The sequence below is a fragment of the Rhinopithecus roxellana genome, chromosome 15 (assembly GCF_007565055.1).
Source record: "Rhinopithecus roxellana isolate Shanxi Qingling chromosome 15, ASM756505v1, whole genome shotgun sequence".
NCBI lineage: Eukaryota > Metazoa > Chordata > Mammalia > Primates > Cercopithecidae > Rhinopithecus > Rhinopithecus roxellana.
Genome location: NC_044563.1, coordinates 38,401,743 through 38,425,221, shown reverse-complemented (window position 1 = coordinate 38,425,221; position 23,479 = coordinate 38,401,743). Strand labels below are relative to the sequence as shown.

The 23,479-nt window shown below is 34.7% G+C and overlaps 1 protein-coding gene across 2 annotated transcripts in view; it reads right to left on the bottom strand.

Annotated features, from left to right (window-relative positions):
- Positions 1–23,479, bottom strand: part of SLC36A4 (solute carrier family 36 member 4) — a 53,362-nt gene that overhangs the window by 4,888 nt on the left and 24,995 nt on the right. Inside the window, exons 7-10 of one of the 2 annotated variants that reach the window (XM_010357361.2) lie at positions 19,444–19,671; positions 17,338–17,436; positions 14,131–14,300; positions 5,435–5,604 (exon numbers count right to left, since the gene is read on the bottom strand). In XM_010357361.2, coding sequence (XP_010355663.1) covers positions 5,435–5,604; positions 14,131–14,300; positions 17,338–17,436; positions 19,444–19,671 — 667 coding nt within the window. The remainder of the gene's footprint in view (positions 1–5,434; positions 5,605–14,130; positions 14,301–17,337; positions 17,437–19,443; positions 19,672–23,479) is intronic. The other variant, XM_010357362.2, reaches the window with a different exon arrangement.

Sequence of the window (23,479 nt, the reverse complement as noted above, 5' to 3'; positions counted from 1 at the left end):
TCTTTAAAGTAGAATTCCGATTTATCAAAATAGAAGGACCAATGGAAACAGAAAAGCATTCAGCAAATACCACAATAATCACTGGATAGGAAGAGTCACTGATGAATGCTGAAATTAGTGGGCAAAAATGATGAGATCTGGATAGTTACAGAGTTTCAAAATATCTTCCTTTAAGATACTTATTAATTACAAGGGAAAACTAGTACCTTTACAGTGGAGAAATATGTCAAGAGACCACCTTAACCAAGTAAGCAAAATTAACATCACCAATAAGACACTGATACTATGATGTGATACGCTGAGAAGTGCACAGCATCACTTCCATCGGATTCTTGCTATAAATGCTTAACTTCAACCTAATCATGGGAAAGCATCAGAAAAATTCAAATTGAAAGAAATTCTACAAAATTACTGACATTTCGAAAGTGTCAAGGTCAAGAAAGACAAAGAAAGTCAAGGACAGTCAAGATTGGAAGAGACAAATGAATATGACAGCTAAATTCAAGTGGGACCATGGCTAATGTCCTGGACCAGAAAAGGATCTTAGTGGGAAAACTGGCAAAATTACAACAAGGTCTATAAAGTAGTTAATAGCATTGTATCCATGCTAATTTCTTGGTCTTAATAATTGTACTGTGATTATGGGAGCTGTGAACGTTAGACGAAGCTGACTAGAGGTTTATGGTAACTACTTCCTTTTACACCCTTTCTGTGTAAATTACCTCAAAATGAAAAGTTCTTTTTAAAAAAAAAAAAAATAGTACTCCACTATTGGCAGCAGATTTCCAAACTGCTGACAAGTTTTCTGCAAGTTCTGGTCTGGTACTTTCTTGATCTTTTCAAAATGCATCAACAGAAGACTTGCAAAAACCAAGACTCATATTCCTTCCTTATTTGTCCAAATGATTTGTTGAGGGTTTGGAGTTGCCACCAAAAACAACAGCTGTGTTTACTCATATGCAGGCTGTGACAACTACATCACCACTGCCACTGATGAAGATTATATCACGTTTCCTCTTTGGGGATTCCAATTATGGCATGTGTTGGAGATATATATATATATTCCTGTTAGTAATTTAGCTTTCAGTTTGCAGTACACTGGTTTCTCTACTTCTTAATTTTTAATTTATGACGTTTTATTTTTTCCTTTTTCTATTTTTTTCTGTGGCTCTCAACATTTTCCAGGAGGTTGTGGGATCAATTTCGAACTAAGTTCCCACTATATTCCTCATATAACCAGAAGTTGTTATTTATCATTCTGTATTCAAATTATTATGAAAGCTAAAGCCCTAAAAACTGTTTTGAAATTATAAATATAGCTTTACATGTATAGGGCTGAAGTGGCATAACCCTTTTATAAATGAAATAATTGATTCTAAAGAAGTAGAAATAACTAGCTCTAAAGAACTCGAAAGTAGAAATACTTTATAAAGTAGGTTATTCGTCTAACAGATGCTTGTTATAGCCTTTTAACTTCGCTCTCTGGGGAACTATACAGCATAACTCTCAAACATAGTTAGGACCTCTCAAAATTCATTGAACAAAATTATTCGTGGAGACACGTTTGTTTCACCTACTTACAGTAAGTAGTGGTATAAAAGTGAGGCCAAACAAATATTACCACTATCTTGCCACCTGAAGAGGCTTTCAATTTGGAATCCATTTTTCTTTGTTTATCTATAATCTAAGCTGTCCTTAGTAAATCCAGTGAAATACTGTTGGAAAACTATGTGGGGGAATACTATAGCATTTTAGAATTTATAGACGAAACTTCCATCTAGCAAACACTTTTAAATCATGAAGTAGAATTCCCATCTAAAATCTGTTTAAAGTCAGATTTTAAACATTATATAACTGAAAGATATTTGTTTGTAAAAATGGCTTGAAATATGCTATTGGTAATGTTATTAGTAGACAAAAAAGACAAGTATATATACTTTTAGCCGAATCCAACATATATTAATAAAAACTCAAAGGGGAGTTTAAAGTAAGGATAGTTTTATTCATTACAAATACTATGTCATTAACAGACAGCTATTATGAATAGATTTATTAAGTACTAATCATACTTATTCAGTGTCTACCAAAACTATATACAGCAAGAAAAAGTATCCTTTGAGCATAAAGTTCCCTCTGATATTAAAATAAAAGCCCATTTAAGTCTATTATTTGCATCTGAAGGGTAAATGCAGATATATCAGAGCACAAAACAAAGCACTTGATATTACAGCACCAAAAACAAAAATGTGGAAAATAACTTAGCACATTAATTTTAATTAAACAAAGTTAATGGTGCTCTCCACATACCTACTGACTCTAAGACAGGATATCAGGAAACAGAATGGTACGTTTTTAATGTGCAGAGGCAACTAACTTAAATGAAGGATTTTAGTGAGTTTTCTCTACAAACTACTAAAGATTTATAGGTTTTGATACTTATATAGTCATAGTCTACTATAGATTATAAAAACAAGGACTCTTTAAAAATTACAAACAGTAGAAGGATCAACAAGTTAGAGAATAACAGAAGTAAAGAGTACTTAGTATATTTTGTTGATTCAATTCATACACAGAATGGAAACACTGGCCTTAGTGTTTATTACAATACATTTAAAAATGGAATGGTTCATAGTACAGGTTTGCTCCTAAAATGTCCATAGTGACCTTTGGCTGGTTTCTACCCTCCCTCCTTCTTCACTTGTGAGTTGCCTATATACCAGGTAAGCACCTAAATGGAACACGCAGGAAGAGTCTGAATCATTTCTAAAGTTTTTGAGTTTCACGAAGAAGATATTTTGAAATCATGATTCAAATGCTAAATGGATACTTGGACACAACCAACATAATCCAAGCTGGTAAGTCCACTTCTTTAAAGACCAATACAACAAACATGGATTCAGTACTCGGAAAGGACTATGGAACATTGAAAGACATTCAATTTTCAATGCAAATCAGGCTGAGCCTCCACTCTCATTGCTAGTGCTGCTGCACAGCCTACTCTAGTTGATGACTAGGTCCCATCAACTGTCTACACACATTGGTCAGTACAGTGCAAGCCCCCAAATCTTTTCACATGCCTTTGAAAACAGAATAAAAAGCAGTTTTGCCATGAATATCAGTTGGCTTTTACTTTAATTTGGAAGGATATGTGCCAAAGACACAAATGAAGTTCACTGTCCAGTGATGTGTCCCAATATAGCAAAAGGAAATATTACATAGTTTTTGTTCTCTTTCTCCAAGGCATATCCCTTGTATGGATGAGAAGCTTTAATGACTTTTAACTAAAAGAAAGCAGCAACCAAGAAAAGGCTGCAGTTCTCTGTGCTATGAACTAAGCCCCTGGCTTCTGGGAACAAAATCATGGAAGCAGATGTGGTGTGGTCTGTGCCTCAGCAGATTAATAACTTCAATACAACAATGCCAGCCAATGTGCAGAAATGGCTGAAGTTTAAAAAAAAAAAAAAAATCCTGGACCCCTTTTACCATTGCCCTCAAACTCCTTTACCTGAATTTCCATTACCAACTTTAAAAGACGATATACTTTCAGAATAGAATTGCCTTACATCTGTTGATAAAAACACTTTTACTGAAATTAGTCTTTTTATTTAGTCAATACCAAAATGTCAATAAAATAAATGTATAAAAATATTTCAAAATGTTTTAAAATATCTTTTTGCTACTGAATGTTTTTTTATTAGTCATCAGAATACGGACTTATTGACTTCATTCGTTAATATGATTTCTCTTATTAGTGATATAATTCATTTAAGTAATTACTTTGAAAAATACATTTTATCTACTTTTTCAGCTTTGCATTTCCCTTTTCAAACCAAATGTAATACACTAAATTCTTTAAATCTAGGCATGAACTCCATGGCAGGCTGCTCAAATCAATTTATTGAGCCTCCTCGAATTTCTAGCTCTATCATTCTAAATAGTGCAAGATGTTTATTAGTATCTTACACAAGGAATTTCCAAAGCTGCTTGTTCCCCAGAACACTAGTAATCTGGTCCCAGGTATCATTTTAGGTAATCCTAGTTTAGTTTGGTGATGCAATCATCTGTATATTTGTAGTTATAGTAATGGTTACAATAATGATCATAATAACTTCCAGCTATTAATACTTTGTTAATATTATTTCTAACACCACCAAAATGCCATAAGGAAGTTTTATCTTCATTTCATAGTTGAGGAAAGAGGGGCTCAACAATGGCATGTAACTTGCCTGAAAACACCAGCAAGTAAGTGGTAGGCTTGAGTTTGAATCCCCAGATCTGTCTGACTCCAAAACTTACATTCTTTCCACTATACTGAACTCAAGCTCCCGTTCCATGAGTCTCTATTATGAACGCTACCTTTGAGAAGGCATTTTATGATAAAGAGTCTTAATAAAAGATTATATACACTTCTTCAAATAATAAGAAAATAAGCCACTAAAATTATGAAAGACCAATACAAGTAAAATTAAACACTTTCCTGTAGGTAGTTATGGATAAGAAAACTGTTAAAATATGCAAAAACAGGAATAAAAAACCCAAGGAAAGCTAGAACCAAAATAAAATGTGTATCAGGCCGGGCGCGGTGGCTCAAGCCTGTAATCCCAGCACTTTGGGAGGCCGAGACAGGCAGATCACGAGGTCAGGAGATCGAGACCATCCTGGCTAACACGGTGAAACCCCGTCTCTACTAAAAAATACAAAAAACTAGCCGGGCGAGGTGGCGGGCGCCTGTAGTCCCAGCTACTCGGGAGGCTGAGGCAGGAGAATGGCGTAAACCCGGGAGGTGGAGCTTGCAGTGAGCTGAGAACTGGCCACTGCACTCCAGCCTGGGCGACAGAGCGAGACTCCGTCTCAAAAAAACAAAAAAAGTGTATCAAAAATGGAAGGAGTCCCATGTACATGTTAATTACCAGTAATGTAATTTTCAAAATAACTTCATTAGTTATTTTAAGTGTGATAGGATCTGGTTTGTGTTTTTCTTACGTAGCAGTAGAAAAACAGAATTTTTTTTTTTTTTTTTTTTTTTTTTGAGACGGAGTCTCGCTCTGTCGCTCAGGCTGGAGTGCAGTGGCCGGATCTCAGCTCACTGCAAGCTCTGCCTCCCGGGTTCATGCCATTCTCCTGCCTCAGCCTCCCGAGTAGCTGGGACTACAGGCGCCCGCCACCTCGCCCGGCTAGTTTTTTGTATTTTTTAGTAGAGACGGGGTTTCACCGTGTTAGCCAGGATGGTCTCGATCTCCTGACCTCGTGATCCGCCCGTCTTGGCCTCCCAAAGTGCTGGGATTACAGGCGAAAAACAGAATTTTAACCTGAAAAGTAACCCAGCTGGGTGAATAAAATTGTTTTAAAAATATTGAAAAATATGTCTTGTGTAGCTTTCATTTTAAGAAATTCAACAATAAAAATTATGATATAAATATATAATGATACTTACAAGTAATACTAACCAAGAAGGATCTTATCCCAAATTCACAGATTTGCTTCCATTTAGTATGAAATTTGGATGTGATCCCAGGGATAATGATCTCTGCTGGAACATAGAACTGAATTGAATATGTCACAAAAATGCCAAAGGAATACAGAATTTTCACTGATTGATATAACCTGTTGAAAAAAATTTTCAAAATTTAGTCATTTTTAATGTGAATTTAGCTTTCCTCCTTTAATTTTAATATTAAGATAAATAAGAAATCCAGAATACCAAATTAGGCCAGAACCTTACTAACTAAAAATGCTTGTTTAAAAAAAAGGCAAATTGATCTCTAACTAAATTTCTAGAGGATACAAGAACAATTCATCTTGACAAAATGGAAAGCTTGAACATGCATGCCAGGGTTTGGGGTATATTGGTAAAAAGATTTCATTTTGGGATAAGCCAATATTCTGAAGATTAGACTCAGCCCCCTGAAGAGCTAATGCTTTCTCAACTTTCTTTTTAAAAATCGAGCCTACTGTATGTCTTAAATCCTGAGTCATACCGTCATTAATCTTTACATAGAAGAAAAACTCGCATTAAACTATAGTTCTTGGGTGAAAATTTTTGGAGGTATGTCATTAGTTGCAGAAATGTCATCCATCTTAAAGTCTCAAAGCAGGCATCTAAACCATTTCAACTTGCAAAGTTCTCTAAATTATACACACAATCTATGTTTAAATTTACATTAAATAAGGGACATACAGTTGCTGGGTAAGGTTGTTGTTATTCTTTTGTGCAAATTAACTTATCTCTTTGATATACAGTGCTTCAAAACAGCACAGCAATTTTGTTTTATAAATATCTTTAGATTTCTACATTGTGGATAACCTGTCAAAACTTCACATGCATGTCTTGATAAAGACTTCAGTAACTTTCCTAAGCACAGAAAAAGAAGACTTTTTAAATGATGATAATGACATGACGAGAAAACACAGAATTGTAGGATCTAGAAGAAGGAACGTCGTAGAATCCACTCTTTTGGGTTGCAGACTAATAAAATTAATGTGCTGTATTTTAAAAAAACATTTTAACATTTTATAACATCTAAAAGAAAAGCCCAAACATCCTGCATTTTTTAAGTAAAAAGCAGAGAAAACACTGTTGGTTCAGTGTGCTGCAGCATCGGGGCAGTGATTAACACCTACGTCCTCTTTCAACAGAAACATCTTCCCACAGTTTTCTCATTTAAGAGTTCTACTTTCCCACCTAAAATTCCCATGCACAGGGAAGTGTTTTCTTTCTTACAAAAAAATGCAATAATTTTAAAATGATTATATTCTACTTTTGGTATATAACGTCAAGGTATATAAACCTTGACATTAATGGAGCTTTAAGTATAAATGTACTTAATATATAAGTATATAAAGTCAACATTAATGGAGCTTTATTTCTGATGTCTTAAGATTTAAAGCAGTAAGGATTTTTAAATTTCACTTTTAAGTTCAGGGGTACATGTGCAGGTAATTTTGTATCATGGGGGCTTGTTGTACAGATTATTTCACCACCCAGGTATTAAGCCTAGTACCCACTGGTTATTTTTTCTGATCCTCTCCCTCCCACACCCTTCACCCTCAATAGGCCCCAGTGTGTGTTGCTCCCCTCCATGTGTCCACATGCTCTCATCATTTAGCCCCCACTTATAAGTAAGAAAATGTAGTATTTGGTTTTCTGTTCCCATGTTAGTTTGCTAAGGATAATGACCTCCAGCTCCATCTATGTTCCTACGAAGAACATCATCTCAACTCTTTTTTTGTGGCTGCATAGTATTCCATGATGTATATGTACCACATCTTCTTTATCCAGTCTATCACTGACAGGCATTTAGGTTGATTCATTTTCTTTGCTATTGTGAATTGTGCTGCAATGAACAAAGGCATATATGTCTTTATAACAGAACGATTTATATTTCTTTGGGTATAAAACCAGTAATGGGACTACTGGATCAAATGGTATTTCTGTTTTAAGGTCTTTGAGCAATCGCCACACTGTCTTCCACAATGTCTTGAACTAACTTATACTCCCACCAGCAGTTTATAATAAGTGTTGTTCCTTTTTCTCCATAACCTCACTAGCATGTTATTTTTTGACTTTTTAGTAATAGCCATTCTGACTAGTGTGAGATGGTATCATGCTGTGGTTTTGATTTGCATTTCTCTAATGATCAGTAATATGGAGTTTTTTTTTTCATGATTGTTGGCAGCACGTATGTCTTCTTCTGAGAAGTGTCTGTTCATGTCCTTTGCCCACTTTTTTTTTTTTTTTTTTTTTTTTTTTGAGACAGAGTCTCACTCTGTTGCCCAGGCTGGAGTGCAGTGGCACAATCTTAGTTCACTGCAACCTCTGACTCCCTGGTTCAACTGATTCTCCTGCCTCAGCCTCCCAAGTAGCTGGGACTTATAGGTGTCCGCCACCACACCTGTCTAATTTCTGTATTTTTAGTAGCGATGGGGTTTCCCCATATTGGCCAGGCTGGTCTCAAACTCCCAACCTTGTGATCTGCCCACCTTAGCCTCCCAAACCCTTTGCCCACTTTTTAATGAGATTTTTTTCTTACAAATTCCTTGAAGCTCCTCTACATGCTTGATATTAGATCTTTGTTCAATGCAGTTTGCAAAAATTTTCTTCCATTCTGTGGATTGTCTGTTCACTCTGTTGATAGTTTTCTTTGCTGTGCAGAAGCTCTTTAGTTTAATAAGATCCCATTTGTCAATTTTCACTTTTGTTGCAATTGCTTTTGGTATCTTCATTATAAAATCTTTGCTCATTCCTATGTCCAGAATGGTACTGGTTAGGTTGTCCTCCAGGGTTTGTATAGTCTGGGGTTTTACATTTAAGCGTTTATTCCATCTCGAATTAATTTTTTGTATATGGTGTTAAGGAAGGGGTCCAGTTTCAGTCTATCCCATATGGCTGGCCAGTTATCCTAGCACCATTTATTGAACAGCGAATCCTTTCCCCACTGCTTGTTTTTGTCAGGTTTTTCGAAGATTAGATAGTTGCAGGTGTGTGGCCTTACTTCTGGGCTCTCTATTCTGTTCCATTGGTCTATGTGTCTATGTGTCTGTTTTTGTACCAGTACAATGCTGTTTCAGCTACTGCAGCCCTGTCGTATAGTTTAGAGTTGGGCAGTGTGATGCCTCCAGCTTTGTTCTTTTTGCTGAGGATTGCCTTGACCCTTCAGGCTCATTTTTGGTTCCACATGAATTTTAAAATAGTTTTTTCTAGTTCTGTGAAGAATGTCAATGGCAGTTTAATAGGAATAGCATTAGATCTATAAATTGCTTTGGGCAGTGTGGCCATTTTGATATTGATTCTTTCTATCCATGAGCATGGAATGTTGTTTCATTTGTTTGTGTCGTCTCTGATTTCTCTGAGCAGTGTTTTGTAATTCTTGTTGTAGAGATCTTTCACCTCTCTGGTTAGCTGTATCCCTAGGTATTTTATTCTTTATGTGGCACTTGTGAATTGGGGCAACACAACGCCATTCACAATTGCCACATAAAGATTTGGCTTTCAGCTTGACTGTTATTGGCATATAGAAATGTTGACGTTTTTTGCACATTGATTTTGCAGCTTGAGACTTTGCTGAAGTTGCTTATCAGCTTCAGAAGCCTTTGGGCTTACTATGGGGTTTTCCAGATATAGGATCACGTCATCTGAAAACAGGGATAGTTTGCAGATCCTGCAGTTCTTCCTATTTGGATGCCCTTTGTTTCTTTCTCTTGCCTGATTGCTCTGGCCAAGACTTCCAGTACTATGCTGAATTGGAGTGGTGACAGTAGTAATGATTATAAACAGTCTCTAAACTATGGCCAACCAAGAAGAGATTCAATAAGTATTCTGCTATAACATATTTATCATACAAGAATAAGAAGAAATTTAAAAGCTCAGTAAAAATAGATTTGAGAATACACAGCACCATTAGGAAGGAAGGAACTCCTTAGAGCTAACAACATTTAAAACTTAATTTTAAAAATTAGCTAAGGATGTATTTCTCAGCTTGAGGCTTAAAGGCTAAACACAAATGGTCAAGTTACTGAATATATACAACATAACTGAAAGACTTGTGTTTCCTATACTCTGATATGTAACTGTGGATAATTAAATATTCTTGATAATTAGTTTAACAAAAGGACATTCCTTTGTCTTGTCTTTTCACTTACATGTTTTTAAAACGTGGTTAATAATATATTTAGTATTTTTAAAAATAAAAATACATCATTTTGCATATAAGTACCATTAATTTTTTTTTTTTTTTTTTTTTTGAGAGGGAGTCTCGCTCTGTTGCCCGGGCTGGAGTGCAGTGGCCAGATCTCAGCTCACTGCAAGCTCCGCCTCCCAGGTTTACGTCATTCTCCTGCCTCAGCCTCCCGAGTAGCTGGGACTACAGGCGCCCGCCACCTCGCCTGGCTAGTTTTCTTTTGTATTTTTTAGTAGAGACGGGGTTTCATCGTGTTAGCCAGGATGGTCTCGATCTCCTGACCTCGTGATCCGCCCGTCTCGGCCTCCCAAAGTGCTGGGATTACAGGCTTGAGCCACCGCGCTCGGCCTAAGAACCTACTTATTTCTATGTTTGGAATCTATATTTTCAATCACTCTAAACTATTTTTCTCTACTTAACTTTTGTATAGATATTATCACAACCTTTTCTTCATTTGGGTTTTAAGCAGCAACTATTGTAAGGCTTCTTTTGTACTACGTTTTAGAAATGAAGAAAGTTGAAAGGAAAAATCCACCCAGTAAACCCTCTTTCTAAAGAAAAATAACCTTTCTTAAAGTCACAGGAATTTTGTTTTGAGGGTATAAAAAACATCAAACAACTTTAAACAACACTGAGTGTACATTAAATGGTCTTTTAAAACTCCTCACTGCCAAAGCTCCTGAGAGTTACAGACTGTTTCATTCTTCTCTGTATATCCCTTCAATGCATTTAGTATTAATAGATGATTGATACTTATTAAATATTAATTATCAAAATAGATATGGATAGGGAATTCTTAGAAACTACAACCATTCAACATGATAAATATTAATAGCACTTCAAAGAATAAAATTATTTATGTTTGGAAACAAAATCTATTATAATGATAGTAAAGAATTTAATACCTTAGTAAAGGACAGAAATGTATTTTTAATAATTATTTTTCAGCCAATATATTGAATCAGATTATAGGGAGAAAACAACTTAATGTTCCAGTGAAAATATCAGTTTTGAAAACATAGATTATCAAAATTAATAATGCTTTTACTCTTTTCCCCACAGTGGCTAATAAGTCAATCTTCAGGTATGAATAACTTTAATTTTTTTAAAAACCAACTTGGGAAATGAGTTGTTGACTGCTTCTCTGTCTCTCAAGGTTGAATACAGAAGCTACCCTTGGAAACAACCTGGTAAGTCACTTTCCCTCTTGGATCCTTCATGATGCTCAGGTTGAGAATCTTCAGCATTTAGCTCTGTCAAGAAGTCATCTTAACTGAGAACTATCTGCAATCCTTGCCAAGAGCCTCATCTCATTCTAGGCTAAAAAATAAGACAACTATGATTATGTAGCATTCATCACTAGATTGAATGCCTTGAACTAGTAAAACCTTTAAAATACATTCTTTCCTTCGAAAGCTAAATGCAATACATGTACAGTACTGCTCATAACTAATTTTCAAAGATGACAGTTCAGAAAAATTAAGGGTAGTAATAACTTGGAGCTTCTCTAATCCATACTTGCTTTATCCTATGGCCTCTTTCAAATTCAATCTTTCCTTGCAGAAATAACCAAAATATACTCTGAGACTTTGTCAATTTGTACCAAAAGCCCTTTATAGCTTTTCATAGCTAGTAGCCATTAGTTCTCTAGGATACTCTTACAACAGTCATTGGCTTTCATACTCCGCCAATAGAGTACATTGCACAATCTCTAACTTCCGAGGCCTCTCATGTGAAGCACAGGAAAGAAGTGAAAGAGAGACTCATATATAGTATATTAAGAAAGAAATATTAGATATAATCCCATAATTATTCTAGTCCAAACTTCTCACTTTACCGAATGCCATGACTGTAAAAAGACAAGCAACTCTTCTCTTGTATCCCTCAGTTGTGACTATCATTTTAATTGTCCCACAACGGCAGAGTCCACACAGAAACAGACTATAGGCTGCATAAGGCATATCTCCACAGTGCAAAGACATCAACCAACGCAAGTTCTCTAAAGGGAAATATTTATCTTGACTGGCTTTCCTGTTTTTTCCAGATTTTTGTTGTTTCTTAGGATACTTGTACTAGGGTTTCCTCTAATGAAAAGTGGTATCTAGCTAGACGTCCTTGAATAGAAACTACTATCTAATGGTCCCTTTTAAATAAAGAATCTCAACTAGTTCCATTCTAATTGGAAAGTCACAGCAATTAGAAATAAGGTCAGATGTAGAAAGGAGCCGTGGGAAAAGGGAAGGATTAATTCGAGCTACTGCAGGGACAGTGTCACCCTCCAAGATTGAGTTGTGAATACCAAAAGCATCCTGTCTTATTCTTGCCCACTATTTCTACACCACATTCTTCCATGCCTGGGAATACAAACCTTTTAATGTGAATGTGTGCACACTCCCACTTCAGAACCTTCCCCCCTAAAATATTCTTACATGCTTTTGTAAATAAGACCAGGAAAGAATTCTGACATTACTTCCATGTACACTTTATATTTGACATTAAAAATAGTTGTCAAATTTATTTCTAAAATGATTATTTTTAAGACTTAGTCAAAATATTATTATTGTTATTATTAATATTATTGAGACAAAATGTCTCTCTGTTTCCCAGGCTGGAGCGCAATGGTACCATCACAGCTCACTGGATAATCAACCTCCCGGGCTCAAGTGATCCTCCCACATCAGCCTCCCAAATAGCTGCGATTACAGGCTTGGGCCACCATGCATGGCTAATTTTTAAATTTTGTGTAGAGTTGGAGTTTCACTGTGTTATGCAGGCTAGTCTCAAACTTCTGGCCTCAAGTGATCCTCCCACCTTTTCCTCCCAAAGCACTGGGATTCCAGACATAAGCCACCATACCTGGCTCAAAATATTACTCTAAATAAGGAAAAAAAAAATCATTCTATTTTCCAAACATTGTATGGTATTTGAAAAGATGAACTTACTACCATATTTTTTAGCTTGATTCTCTTATACTAAGCTGTTAGGCTTCTAGTTCATTAAGCTTCTAGTTTCATATTATAAAAAAGAAACCAAAAAGCACATTTAAAGGGAACAAAATTACATAGTTAACTATAAAGAGTTAATAAAATAAATGCTAAATAACCATATATCTTTATTTGCAATTATGACTCTACCTTGAAATATATTTATAACATTTGAAACGTTTCCATTTTGAAATACACTTATGTTAAAGTAAAATTGTAATAAAAAATACAGACACATCACATGTGTGCCCCTTGTGCAATCTGGAAACTATCCTAGGTACATTTGCTCTATCATAAATGGCTTCCTACAAACATTTGTCCTAGCAACATTTTTGACTCCAATGCCCAGGATTCAAATGACTATTAAATGACAGACAAATTCTCACCAGGAGGCCAGTCAGAAGATATAATTCCTGCTGTTGTTGTTTTTCACTAATATTTTAAGACATTTAAGATTACACAGACTTTTTTAATCCAAGTAGCTAATGTAGTAATGTGACAATAATTCAGTCAGCAATTCTGAATTTATTCTTTGCATATGTGAAAACTAAGGAGTTACCTTCCATCTTGTAAATAAGGAAGTAAGTCTGCATGGTAATCACTGCCACTATCTTTGAAAATTTTTCAAAGACAAACCTCTGGAAAAAGGAAAAATCATATACATATGATGCTTTATTTAGCAGGATATGGTCCCAATATTAAAGAGAACATTAAGATGATGCACCATTTTGTTTTATTATTTATAATGTGTCCCAATTGTGTTCTGAAAGGAGTTGGAAAATACACACTATGAAGCTGACCAAAATAGCAAGTATGATATAATCTATTATTCTATCAGGAACCCTGATTGTTTGGTTTTTTTGGGCAATAAGGACAGGTATTAATTTTTTTATTAAAATGTATCCATATGAAAATAATCCCTGTTCTACTCTTATACTTGACTTGGATTTGGAACAACCTCCAATTTCAAACATTTTTTTAAAAAAATCCCAGAAGAACCCTAAATTCATATTTACTCTCCTCTGAAGAGAATAAAAAATTCCAGATTGCACAAATAAATAAATCACAGTAATTTTTTTTTTTTTTTTGAGACAAAATTTCGCTCTTGTCACCCAGGCTGGATTAGCAATGGCACGATCTCAGCTCACTGCAACCTCCGCCTCCCGGGTTCAAGCGATTCTCCTGCCTCAGCCTCCTGAGTAGCTGGGATTATAAGCACCTGCCACCACGCCCAGCTAATTTTTGTATTTTTAGTACAGATGCGGTTTCACCATGTTGGCCAGGCTGGTCTCGAACTCCTGACCTCAGATGATCCACCCACCTCTGCCTCCCAGAGTGATGGGATTCCAGGAAATCACAGTAAAAATTTTAAACGTTTAAACCATAAATCCAAGAACATGCCTTTATCATCAAACAGTGGTACATTATAAAATATATAAACCAATATTGACAAATTCATATACACCTACCATACGTCTTGGGGAAGATTTAAAGTTATGCTGCCTTTGATTTCATCACGGAAACACATATATCCTAAAGTAGCTAATGTTACATACAAAGTTGTAACAATCCCCATGCCAATATTCAATGCTTGAGGGAAACGCTTTGATTCTTTCATTTGGTTTTCCAGTGGAAGGACCTAAGAAAATAATACAATTCTTTCTTTTTTAAGGAAATACAAGTATTTACAAATAACAGTGTCTCTTATACATACAAATTGGTTATTTATAGGCTATATGCAAATTTTTTTCCTTTAAAACATATATAATTGTTGAAGTACACTTCCATTGCTATATATTTATGCTACCTATTTTAAAATTCTTAAAAACATTTAAACTCATCTCTTGGCAGGCAAACCTGCTAGTTGGTTTTAATAACCTTTTTATTTTGGGATAATTTTAGATTTACAGAAAAGTTACAAAGATAACACAGAGATCTCCCATATACCCCAACCCAGTTTCTCTTACCATTAACTTTTTATATTACCATAGTACATTTGCGACAACTAAAAACCAACATTGGTACATCACTATTAACTAAACTGCAAATTTCATTTGGATTTCATTAGTTTTTCCATTAATATCCTTTTTCTGTCCCAGAGTTTCATCCAGGATACCCACAGTGCATTTTGTCACCATGCCTCCTGTCTGTGATAGTTTCTCAATCTTTGCTTGTTGTTCATTATCTTGCCAGTTTTAAGGAGCACTGGTTTGGTATTTTACATAATGCCCCTCTATTTAGGCTTGTCTGAGGTTTTTCTCATGACTGGTATTGTAGGTTTTAGAGAAGGATAACATAGAGGTGAAGTGCCTGTCTCATCACACGTTATTAACATGATTTATCACTGGTGAAGTTAATTTTCATCACTTGGTTAAGGTAATGTTTGTCAGGTTTCTCTATTATACAGTTACTTTTCTTCCCTCTCATCATACTCTGTTCACTGAAAGTAAATCCCTAAATCCAGTCCATTCCCTGGGGAGTAGGAGGGGGATTAGTTATATTGCCTGGAGGGAAGAGGATTTCTTGGAATCTCATGTATGTATGTATGTATGTATGCATATTAGCATGGCCTTATGTATATTTTTTTCAATATTGAATTATAATCCAATATTCTGTTATTTGTTTTGTTACTCATATTATTCCACCTTTGGCCATTGTAAATTCCATCAGGTTGGCTTCTGTTTCCCTTTGACATGCCTCCATTCTTTCGTTTCTTGAACATATTCTTACCTTCTGACACTACAAGATGCTTTAGCCTCATCTTGCATTTCCTTGCTTCAGCCCTAAAATCAGCCATTTCTCCAAAGAACTTTGATTCTCTTGTAGAATGGTATTTAGAAATGAAGATCTGGTATTTGGAAATCAAGATCTGGGTGTGTGCTTATTGCTACTGGGGTGTCACTACTTGCAGCCCCTCTCAGGAGACAGAACTAGGAAGTATATGCATGTATACTAACCCATGTATACACACATATCTATAACTGGTTTTACATCTACCCACCTGTATCTACTGTCAAATTCAGTAAAACTAATGATTTTTATTTTATTGAAAAAGAACCTTTAAAGAAAATAAGAAAAGGCTGACTGAAAAATCAAGTTTTTAAGGCAAATCTTCAGAGACTGTAACCATAAAATTAGGCCATATAGTGAAATAGCTAAGTAATAATAATAGCAAGTATTTACTGGAGTGTTTATGATATGCCAGGTATGATTCTAAAAGCTTTGCATATAGCATCTTATGCAATCCTCACAATAACTCTATGAGATGATAAATCTAGTATTTTTTCCACTTTTCAGTCAATCAGTTCCAGATGGAAACATTAACTGTTAATAGCAGCAAGAGGGCAGAGAACAGTTTGGATGCTCTGGAGATAATCCAGATAGGAAATACGGGCAGTGACCAGGAATGGTGTCAGTGCAGCTAGAAAGGGAGAAAGAGAAAGAAATGAACATTTCCTGAGGCCTTCTCTGTGTCACGCAGCATTATAATTGTTTTATGTATAGTCTCCTTTATGGAATGAATTTGAGAAATATTAAAGAAGACTTAACGCGCCTTAATTACTGATTGAAATAGGGAACCAAGAACAAAGTAAAAGGAATCACTCCAGTGTTTCAAGTTTAAGCAACTGAAGATAAAACTAAAAGAAAAAAGAAATGAGAAAGTAAAGCTGGTTTTGGATGAGAAAATATGTATCAGACTTTGGAATTGTTGAATTTGAGATTCAGAGGAAATGTCAATAGTTAACCGGTGCTCATCAGTTGAAGACAGACATGAAAATTTGCAGTTATGTTTGCAACAGCAATAATTGTAGCTGTGAAAATTTCTAAGAATTTGGGAGAATTATCTGAAGGAGAATTCACAGAGAGCAGAAACCCAAGTAAAATGGTATAAAATTTTATTTTAGATCTATTTTGTCTGGGGTTAATATAAATAGATGTTTACAAATGGTTTTGCTCCCATACCTACCATCAGACTATGAAACATAAACTATGGAGCAAAGCAGACAGCAAGACTCTTATTTTCCCCAAGTCTACAAATGTTAGGCTTTAACTGGGAGCTACCTGCATGGAAATATTTAATATCTTAGAATCCTCAGAATCGTTGGAGTGTCTCTTAGTATTAGCTTTATAACATTGTTTCTCAAAACAAACATTATACTCATAAAACTACAGGGAGAATTTATACCCAACTCTTCTTATATAGCAGTGATTCTGCCACTATTCCGATTCTCTTCAAATAATGTCATCTATAAAATATGCTTCAGATGTGCTTGAGTATGTGGGATATAGGTTTTTTTTTTAAACTGGCCTTGAGTTAATAATTTTTGAAGCCAGGTGACGTTTACATAGGAGTTCATTATACTACTTTCTAAATTTTGTATAGGTTTGAAATTTTCCACAATAAAATGTTAAAAATGATCTGGCTAATTTATTCATTTTATAGATAAAGAAAAAGAGAAGTAGAGTCTAAGTGGTATGTCTAACATTAAGCTCCTTGTTAGTGGAAGGACTAAACTATAATTCTAATCTATCACACCAAATTGGAAATCATGTTCTAGAAATAAAGAAAAGTGAAATAAAAAAGAAAAATATGCAATTTTAAATATAGCTAGGCTATATAAATCATTGTGTTGAATTAAGATTTTAAAAAATAATAATAATAACTAAATTCTTACCACTCCTATGCCTTCAAAAGCAAATACAGCAGTACCAAAAAAGAGTAGGTATTTCTTCCAACCAGCTACTATTGGAAGGTTGTGGGGATCCGGCATGTTCTAAAGAAAGGAAGAAAGAAAGAAGACCAGTTACATCTTTACTTATTCTAAATAATTTAAAATTGAAAGAAAAATCATGTAATTTTGAGCTTCACCACAGCAAATATATTATAAAAGTGAATAATTTTTTCAATAAACACTTAAAGCACCCTATGTTAAATGTAGCCAAGCTGTTAGGATTTCACTGCCAAAAGCAACTGTTTCCCTCATGCCCATACATTCCATCTGAGCAAAATGCTCCTGACTACCTGCTTCCACCTGCAATCCCAGGTTGTGCACACTAGGTATGGCTCCTGCCACAACAGGAAATACATAAGCACATTCAAGTTCTAAGCTGAGAGCCATACAGTCAAGTTATCAACCACTGCTGCTGGTGCCCAATAGAAATTCATTCTCCACTCTATTTTCATTGCTCTTTCAGTTCTCTAAGATGCCTGGTTCCTGACACTGGCTTTCTACCTTATAGCTCTGCTGCTGCCTAGAACAGGTTTCCTTCTTGTTTCAGTGCTTACTCTTTGATCTGATGGTTGTCATTACCCTTATTATTTGAATATATATGTCCTGACTCTGGCTCTGATTGCTTGGTCTTGACTCACAGGCTTATTCCAACTCTCATCATCTGGACAAAGTGCACATTAGCTCTAAATAGCCACTTCTTCCAGATACCCCAAGTCTGGTCCCTACTCTCCTCACCATCTTACATTCTCTGCTTTGCCCGATTGGAAGTAGAATTCAAGGCCAAGTAAAAAGGATGAACAAAGCAACTGAAGTGTGAAAGCTCAAAGATAATTTGGGGAACAGAGAGGTCTAGGACATCTGAAGCATAGATAGAATTGTGTGATATAATGGTGATACATGACTAAAACCATACACACTGGGTTTAGAATGAAAGGGTATTACAATGTTTGGCTCATTCAATACTAAACTATTATCTAAAGCAAGCAGGATGCTATTTCTCTTCTCCAAACAGCAGCTCATGCTGTTTCTTCTATTTTAGGAACCTCCTTTTCGGCTTAACTGACTCTTACATGTTTAGCTAAGGGGCCATGAACTCTGGAAAGCCTACAGGAACTTCCTGTCTGTTTCCTCCCACTCAGTGCTATAAGAGAAACTACAGGTTTTGAAATTCAAAGAGGAAGGAAATGAAACACAGATCCATAGTAATAATTTTTAATAAATTGCTAAAGAAGATTTTACAACAATTACCTTGGAAATAATATATAAGATTAATTAGATCAGGAGTGACTAGAGCAGGGATTCTCAACCTTTTTTTTGGTCTTTGGCACCCTTGCAAGATGAAAGCTATATAACTGCTCAACAGCAAAACACATACATACAAACAGAAATACTAAATCTTGCAAACTATTTTAAGGAATTTGAAGAATCCCTGAATCTCAACAATAGATTATTTTAAGGAAACTGGGTTAAGAATCCCCAGCCTATGGGACAATGAAATCAGTTGAGGTAATTGCATATACTTCAGATTTCAGACTAGTGTAGTGGCAGTGGATTGAAGCAGTAGCAGCAAATAAAAGTTCAGAAGTCAAAGGAAATTATAGAATGGCATATATATATATATATAATGCATCTCGTGATTGGTTTAAATCACAAGATTTAAAGAATAATACATTTAATTAGTATTTTAAATAATAATACATTTAATGAGTACCTGCTTTCACATTTGGCACTGTACTAAGAACACAATCCTAAATCTCATAATAACTCTAATAGAGTGGGTATTCCTACCTTCTGAAGCACTGTCACAAAGCCCAGAAGCATATTTACTGAGATTCAAGATCTGACCACAAAGCCTGTTTAATCTCTCTGTCATTTACTTTTCTAACTCAACAGCATCCCCCTAAAAGAAACCAGCATCTACTGATTGTACACTGTGTGCCACATATGAAGTAGGGGTCTTTACATATCATTACTTTTACCTCCACGGTAAACAAAAATTTTACTTATATAAGAAAGATAAGAACTTAGTTAAAAGTATTTTATACTTACCCTGACAACATACTGGTAAATTATTACAAGACTGACAGCCATGGAAACGTTGGCAAGGAATGAAAGTACAAATAGATTCTTTAGTTCACGAATGAAGACCAAAAGAATTATAAACGGAAGAAAGCAAAGCATATATATCCTTAGGTCAACACTTCTTCTCTCACATGGATTTGATGAATTGGTACTATTCGAAATAAACACTTTACTCTCCAGGAATCCTTCATGAACCTATATAGGATTACCAGGAGAATAAAGAAGGGCAAAAACTTCCATCAATTTACAACCATAAAACACATGTACAAAGAAAATTACAATCTATACACTTCATAATACATTGCTATATTTTAAAATATTTACATTTACATTTTTTCAAGATACTCTGGTTTCCTAGAAACATATGTATCAAATATAAGGATAACTGACATAAAATAATCTTGAAAGGTAATTTCTTTTATCATACTGTAAATATAAAGTTCATTAGAAAATTATAACGATAGATCTACTAATGTATTCTGAAGCTTTGTCACTATCATGCTCATGATACCTCCAAAGGCTCAAGTATCTCTTTTCAAGATCATCAAATTTGGGACCATGCTTGTCTAGGATGGCCACTGAGTATTCTCCTCTAGCTTGTTTTCTTCAGATAGGAAACAGGCTCCAATTATCTCTCAAAAATGTAGTCAGAGCAAAATTTTAAAATTATAGCCTAACCTTAAAACTCTTATAAAGCAATTATTTATAAATTATCATCACCATCAATAAATATTTATTAAAAATCCACTACATTCATGCATGGCCATATGGTAGACAGTACATAAATTTTTGCTAGAGCAAAAAACTTCTACAAGATAAATCAACTTTATATTAAAACTTATTCAGCCACTCCTATAACCCAATTTTCAGATTTCAAAACAAATGTGATTTACAGACTCCATATATTAAGAACTATCTGTGATCCAATTAATCACATAATGCTACCTACTAAAATAGAAATGAAATTATAGAGGACTTTAGAAACAGTCTTAAAAATTTACAGCAGAGGCAGATCATACTATAACTTGAATACCAGTGAAAACTTATTTGCCCCCAAACAGTGTACCCTCCTTCGAACACATCAATATTGTCGAGTCTCTGGATACACACATTCTAAAAATTCTTAAGACCTTGTAATAATAACAGCTAGTGTTTTTTGAGTACATTCTTTGTATCAGGTACTGAACTACATGCTTTATATACAATATCTCACTTAATCCTCAAAATGACTCTCTAAAGCAGGTGGTAATATTAATCCCAATTTTAGTTGAGGAACCTGAGGCTTAGAGAAATATTTTTTTAAAACCTTATGTAATATCAAGCCAGTAAGTGGTGGTTCTAGGATTCAAACCCAGGCCTGTGACTCTAGAATTAGCCTGGCCAAAATACTGCAACCCAGAAAGAAGGGCCCTGCCCAAGCAGCCACCTGGCCTCCACTCTTACATACCTCTCTCTAAATGTAGTAATTAAGAGGCCAACGAATCAGAAGATTAAAACAAATTTCTGATATGATTAACAATTTAAGTGTTTCTTCTACTTTAATTTTACATGTATAATCTACCGTAAGTAATGTTTAGTGTCACCATAAATGTACACATCATCTTAGACTGTAGAGAAAATATCTATCACATTTTTGCCCTATACAGGCAATTTATAACTTATACTGGACTAACAGACTTTCAAGTTACATCATGTACCATTTAAGAAATGCACAGCACATGACTATCTTGTAACTGACCATCAAAACTTTACATTTTCTTTTCTATAATTTAAAATAAAAGCAAAATTGGGGATTTACATTCCTTGGTTTTTACAAACATATTTGATTGTTGATTTAATGTTCTAGTAACTAAATAATTTAGAGCCAAATACTTGTTATGAAAGCAGTATCTCCAATAATTAGATTAGATAATGATCAAAGTAAAGCTCTAACAAGGCTAGCTGGCAAGAGAAAAGCAGTTATATAACCAATATTTTAAAGGGTTGTTTTAATTATTATTAGGCGCTTTGGAATTTAAAATTAATTCTATCACAAATATAGTATTTTAGCACTTTTGGCAAAAAAGTGGTTATAAAAATTCTGAGGATTAAAAAAATAAAATAAAAATGTAGATACATACCTAGAGCAAGATTCAGGTAAACATTTGAGTCCTTTGGTGCCCTCTAGAGACAGAGACTGGCTATCTAATAGGACTTCCTATGATCTCACATGTTTACCAAAATGTAAAACACTGAAATAAACATTATAAAATAAAATTACTAAATTCAGTTGTTTCCATTGGAGCTCAAATTTACTAAAATCCACCACTTATTAAGTTTTCAATGATTCTGTAATTTAAGTTAAAATTCCAACGGCAGATTATGTTTGTCAGTAAAGCCAAATGCAGAATTATAGTTATAGTACCCTACATTTGTATAATGTTTTACATTTTACAAAGGCTTTCATAAACCTTGTGTCAGCTGAGCCTCACAATAAGTTTATGAGAAACAAGGGCATATTTTGTTACTATTCCCATTTTACAAATAAGGAAACTGATGCTAGACCAGGGATAAGGGGTTTTGCTCAATGTGTGAGTTAAAACTGAGAAAGCAGAGATTTGAACTCCTATTCTACAATCAATGATCTTTGATATTGCTACATTTTTTATTTGTAATACTGTATTCCTCCCCCATTCTCCAAGCCCACATACCACTATTTTATCTATATGAGATTTTCTAGAGTATCCTAGAGTAAGAACAGACAGGAACAACATAACCACTATGGACTAGACTCATCAGAAGCACTAGGGTTCTTTATCCCCTACTGATTGTGCATAAAGACTTAATGGGACCAAGAATAGTCCTGTGGCAGTTACATAGCAGGTTTCTACGTTTGTGTGGCAAGTAAACCCTTAATTTTGGGGGTTAATAAAATACATTTAAATTTCATGTACATTAAAGGGAGGGTAACAATCCTATAGTTTTTAACTATAACAATAAGTAGCAATTGGTAAGGTTTAATCAACTAGTGTGTCTACGATTGTATAAAGATATCAAATGTAAAAGAACACCTCTGTAGAGAGTGAAAATCTCTGATCTCATGCTGCTTCAGTGACCATCTCAACTACTTTCTCAAGCTTGACTGCCTTTTTTTTCCCATGTTACCCTTTATGATTCAAAAGGACTTTTACATTTCTATCTACAGCAGGCATTCTCCTTACCTCCAGAGAATCACTTTTCTACCTGATCTTCTTAGGACATGTGCAAAGTTAAACTTTTCCATTCAACCTGAGAAGTAACTGATAATATTTCATAGGAGAAAGTCACCAATTCTAAGCTTATAAACATTTATTTTATCCACCTTATCTACTCTTTATGTCATACAAACACACTCACAGCTAAAATCCAACAAGACAATGTCCCGTGGGGTGATGAACAATTAACATACTGGATGTGACAGAGATCTAGGTTTCAACCTAATTCCATATGACTTATGGCACACTACTCATATTTTGTGAGACTGCTTTCTCATTCATAAAATGAGCATAGTACTTACTTTACAGAGTAGTTATAAAGATTAAATAATGTATATCATGGTTTGTAAATATAAAATTATAAGGCATTATTAACATTATTCTTAAATTCAAACAGAGCTTGTAACTCCTTTAGAAGATAAGTATTAGAAAAGATACAGTACTACCACGTTGCACAACCCTAGAAAGGCATAATTTCCATCATATTATATATAAATGACTGGTAAGATGGTATGTCTTATCACTTCTTGTTAATAAAAAGCCTCTTAATGGGGTTAGGAGTCCTAGGAAAATGCAACTTGTAGAATTAAATATTTGTAAAATCAAAAGGATGTCATCTCTAACAAGTAATGCTAATGGAAGGACTGATGCTTTATTTTGATAAACAAGAATATAAACAGGACTTTAACTCTAATTACTGTTACTCTTTTCTATGTCCTCTACATCTCCCATGGCTACTTGCTCTCACTAAGACCTTTCACTCTATTCTG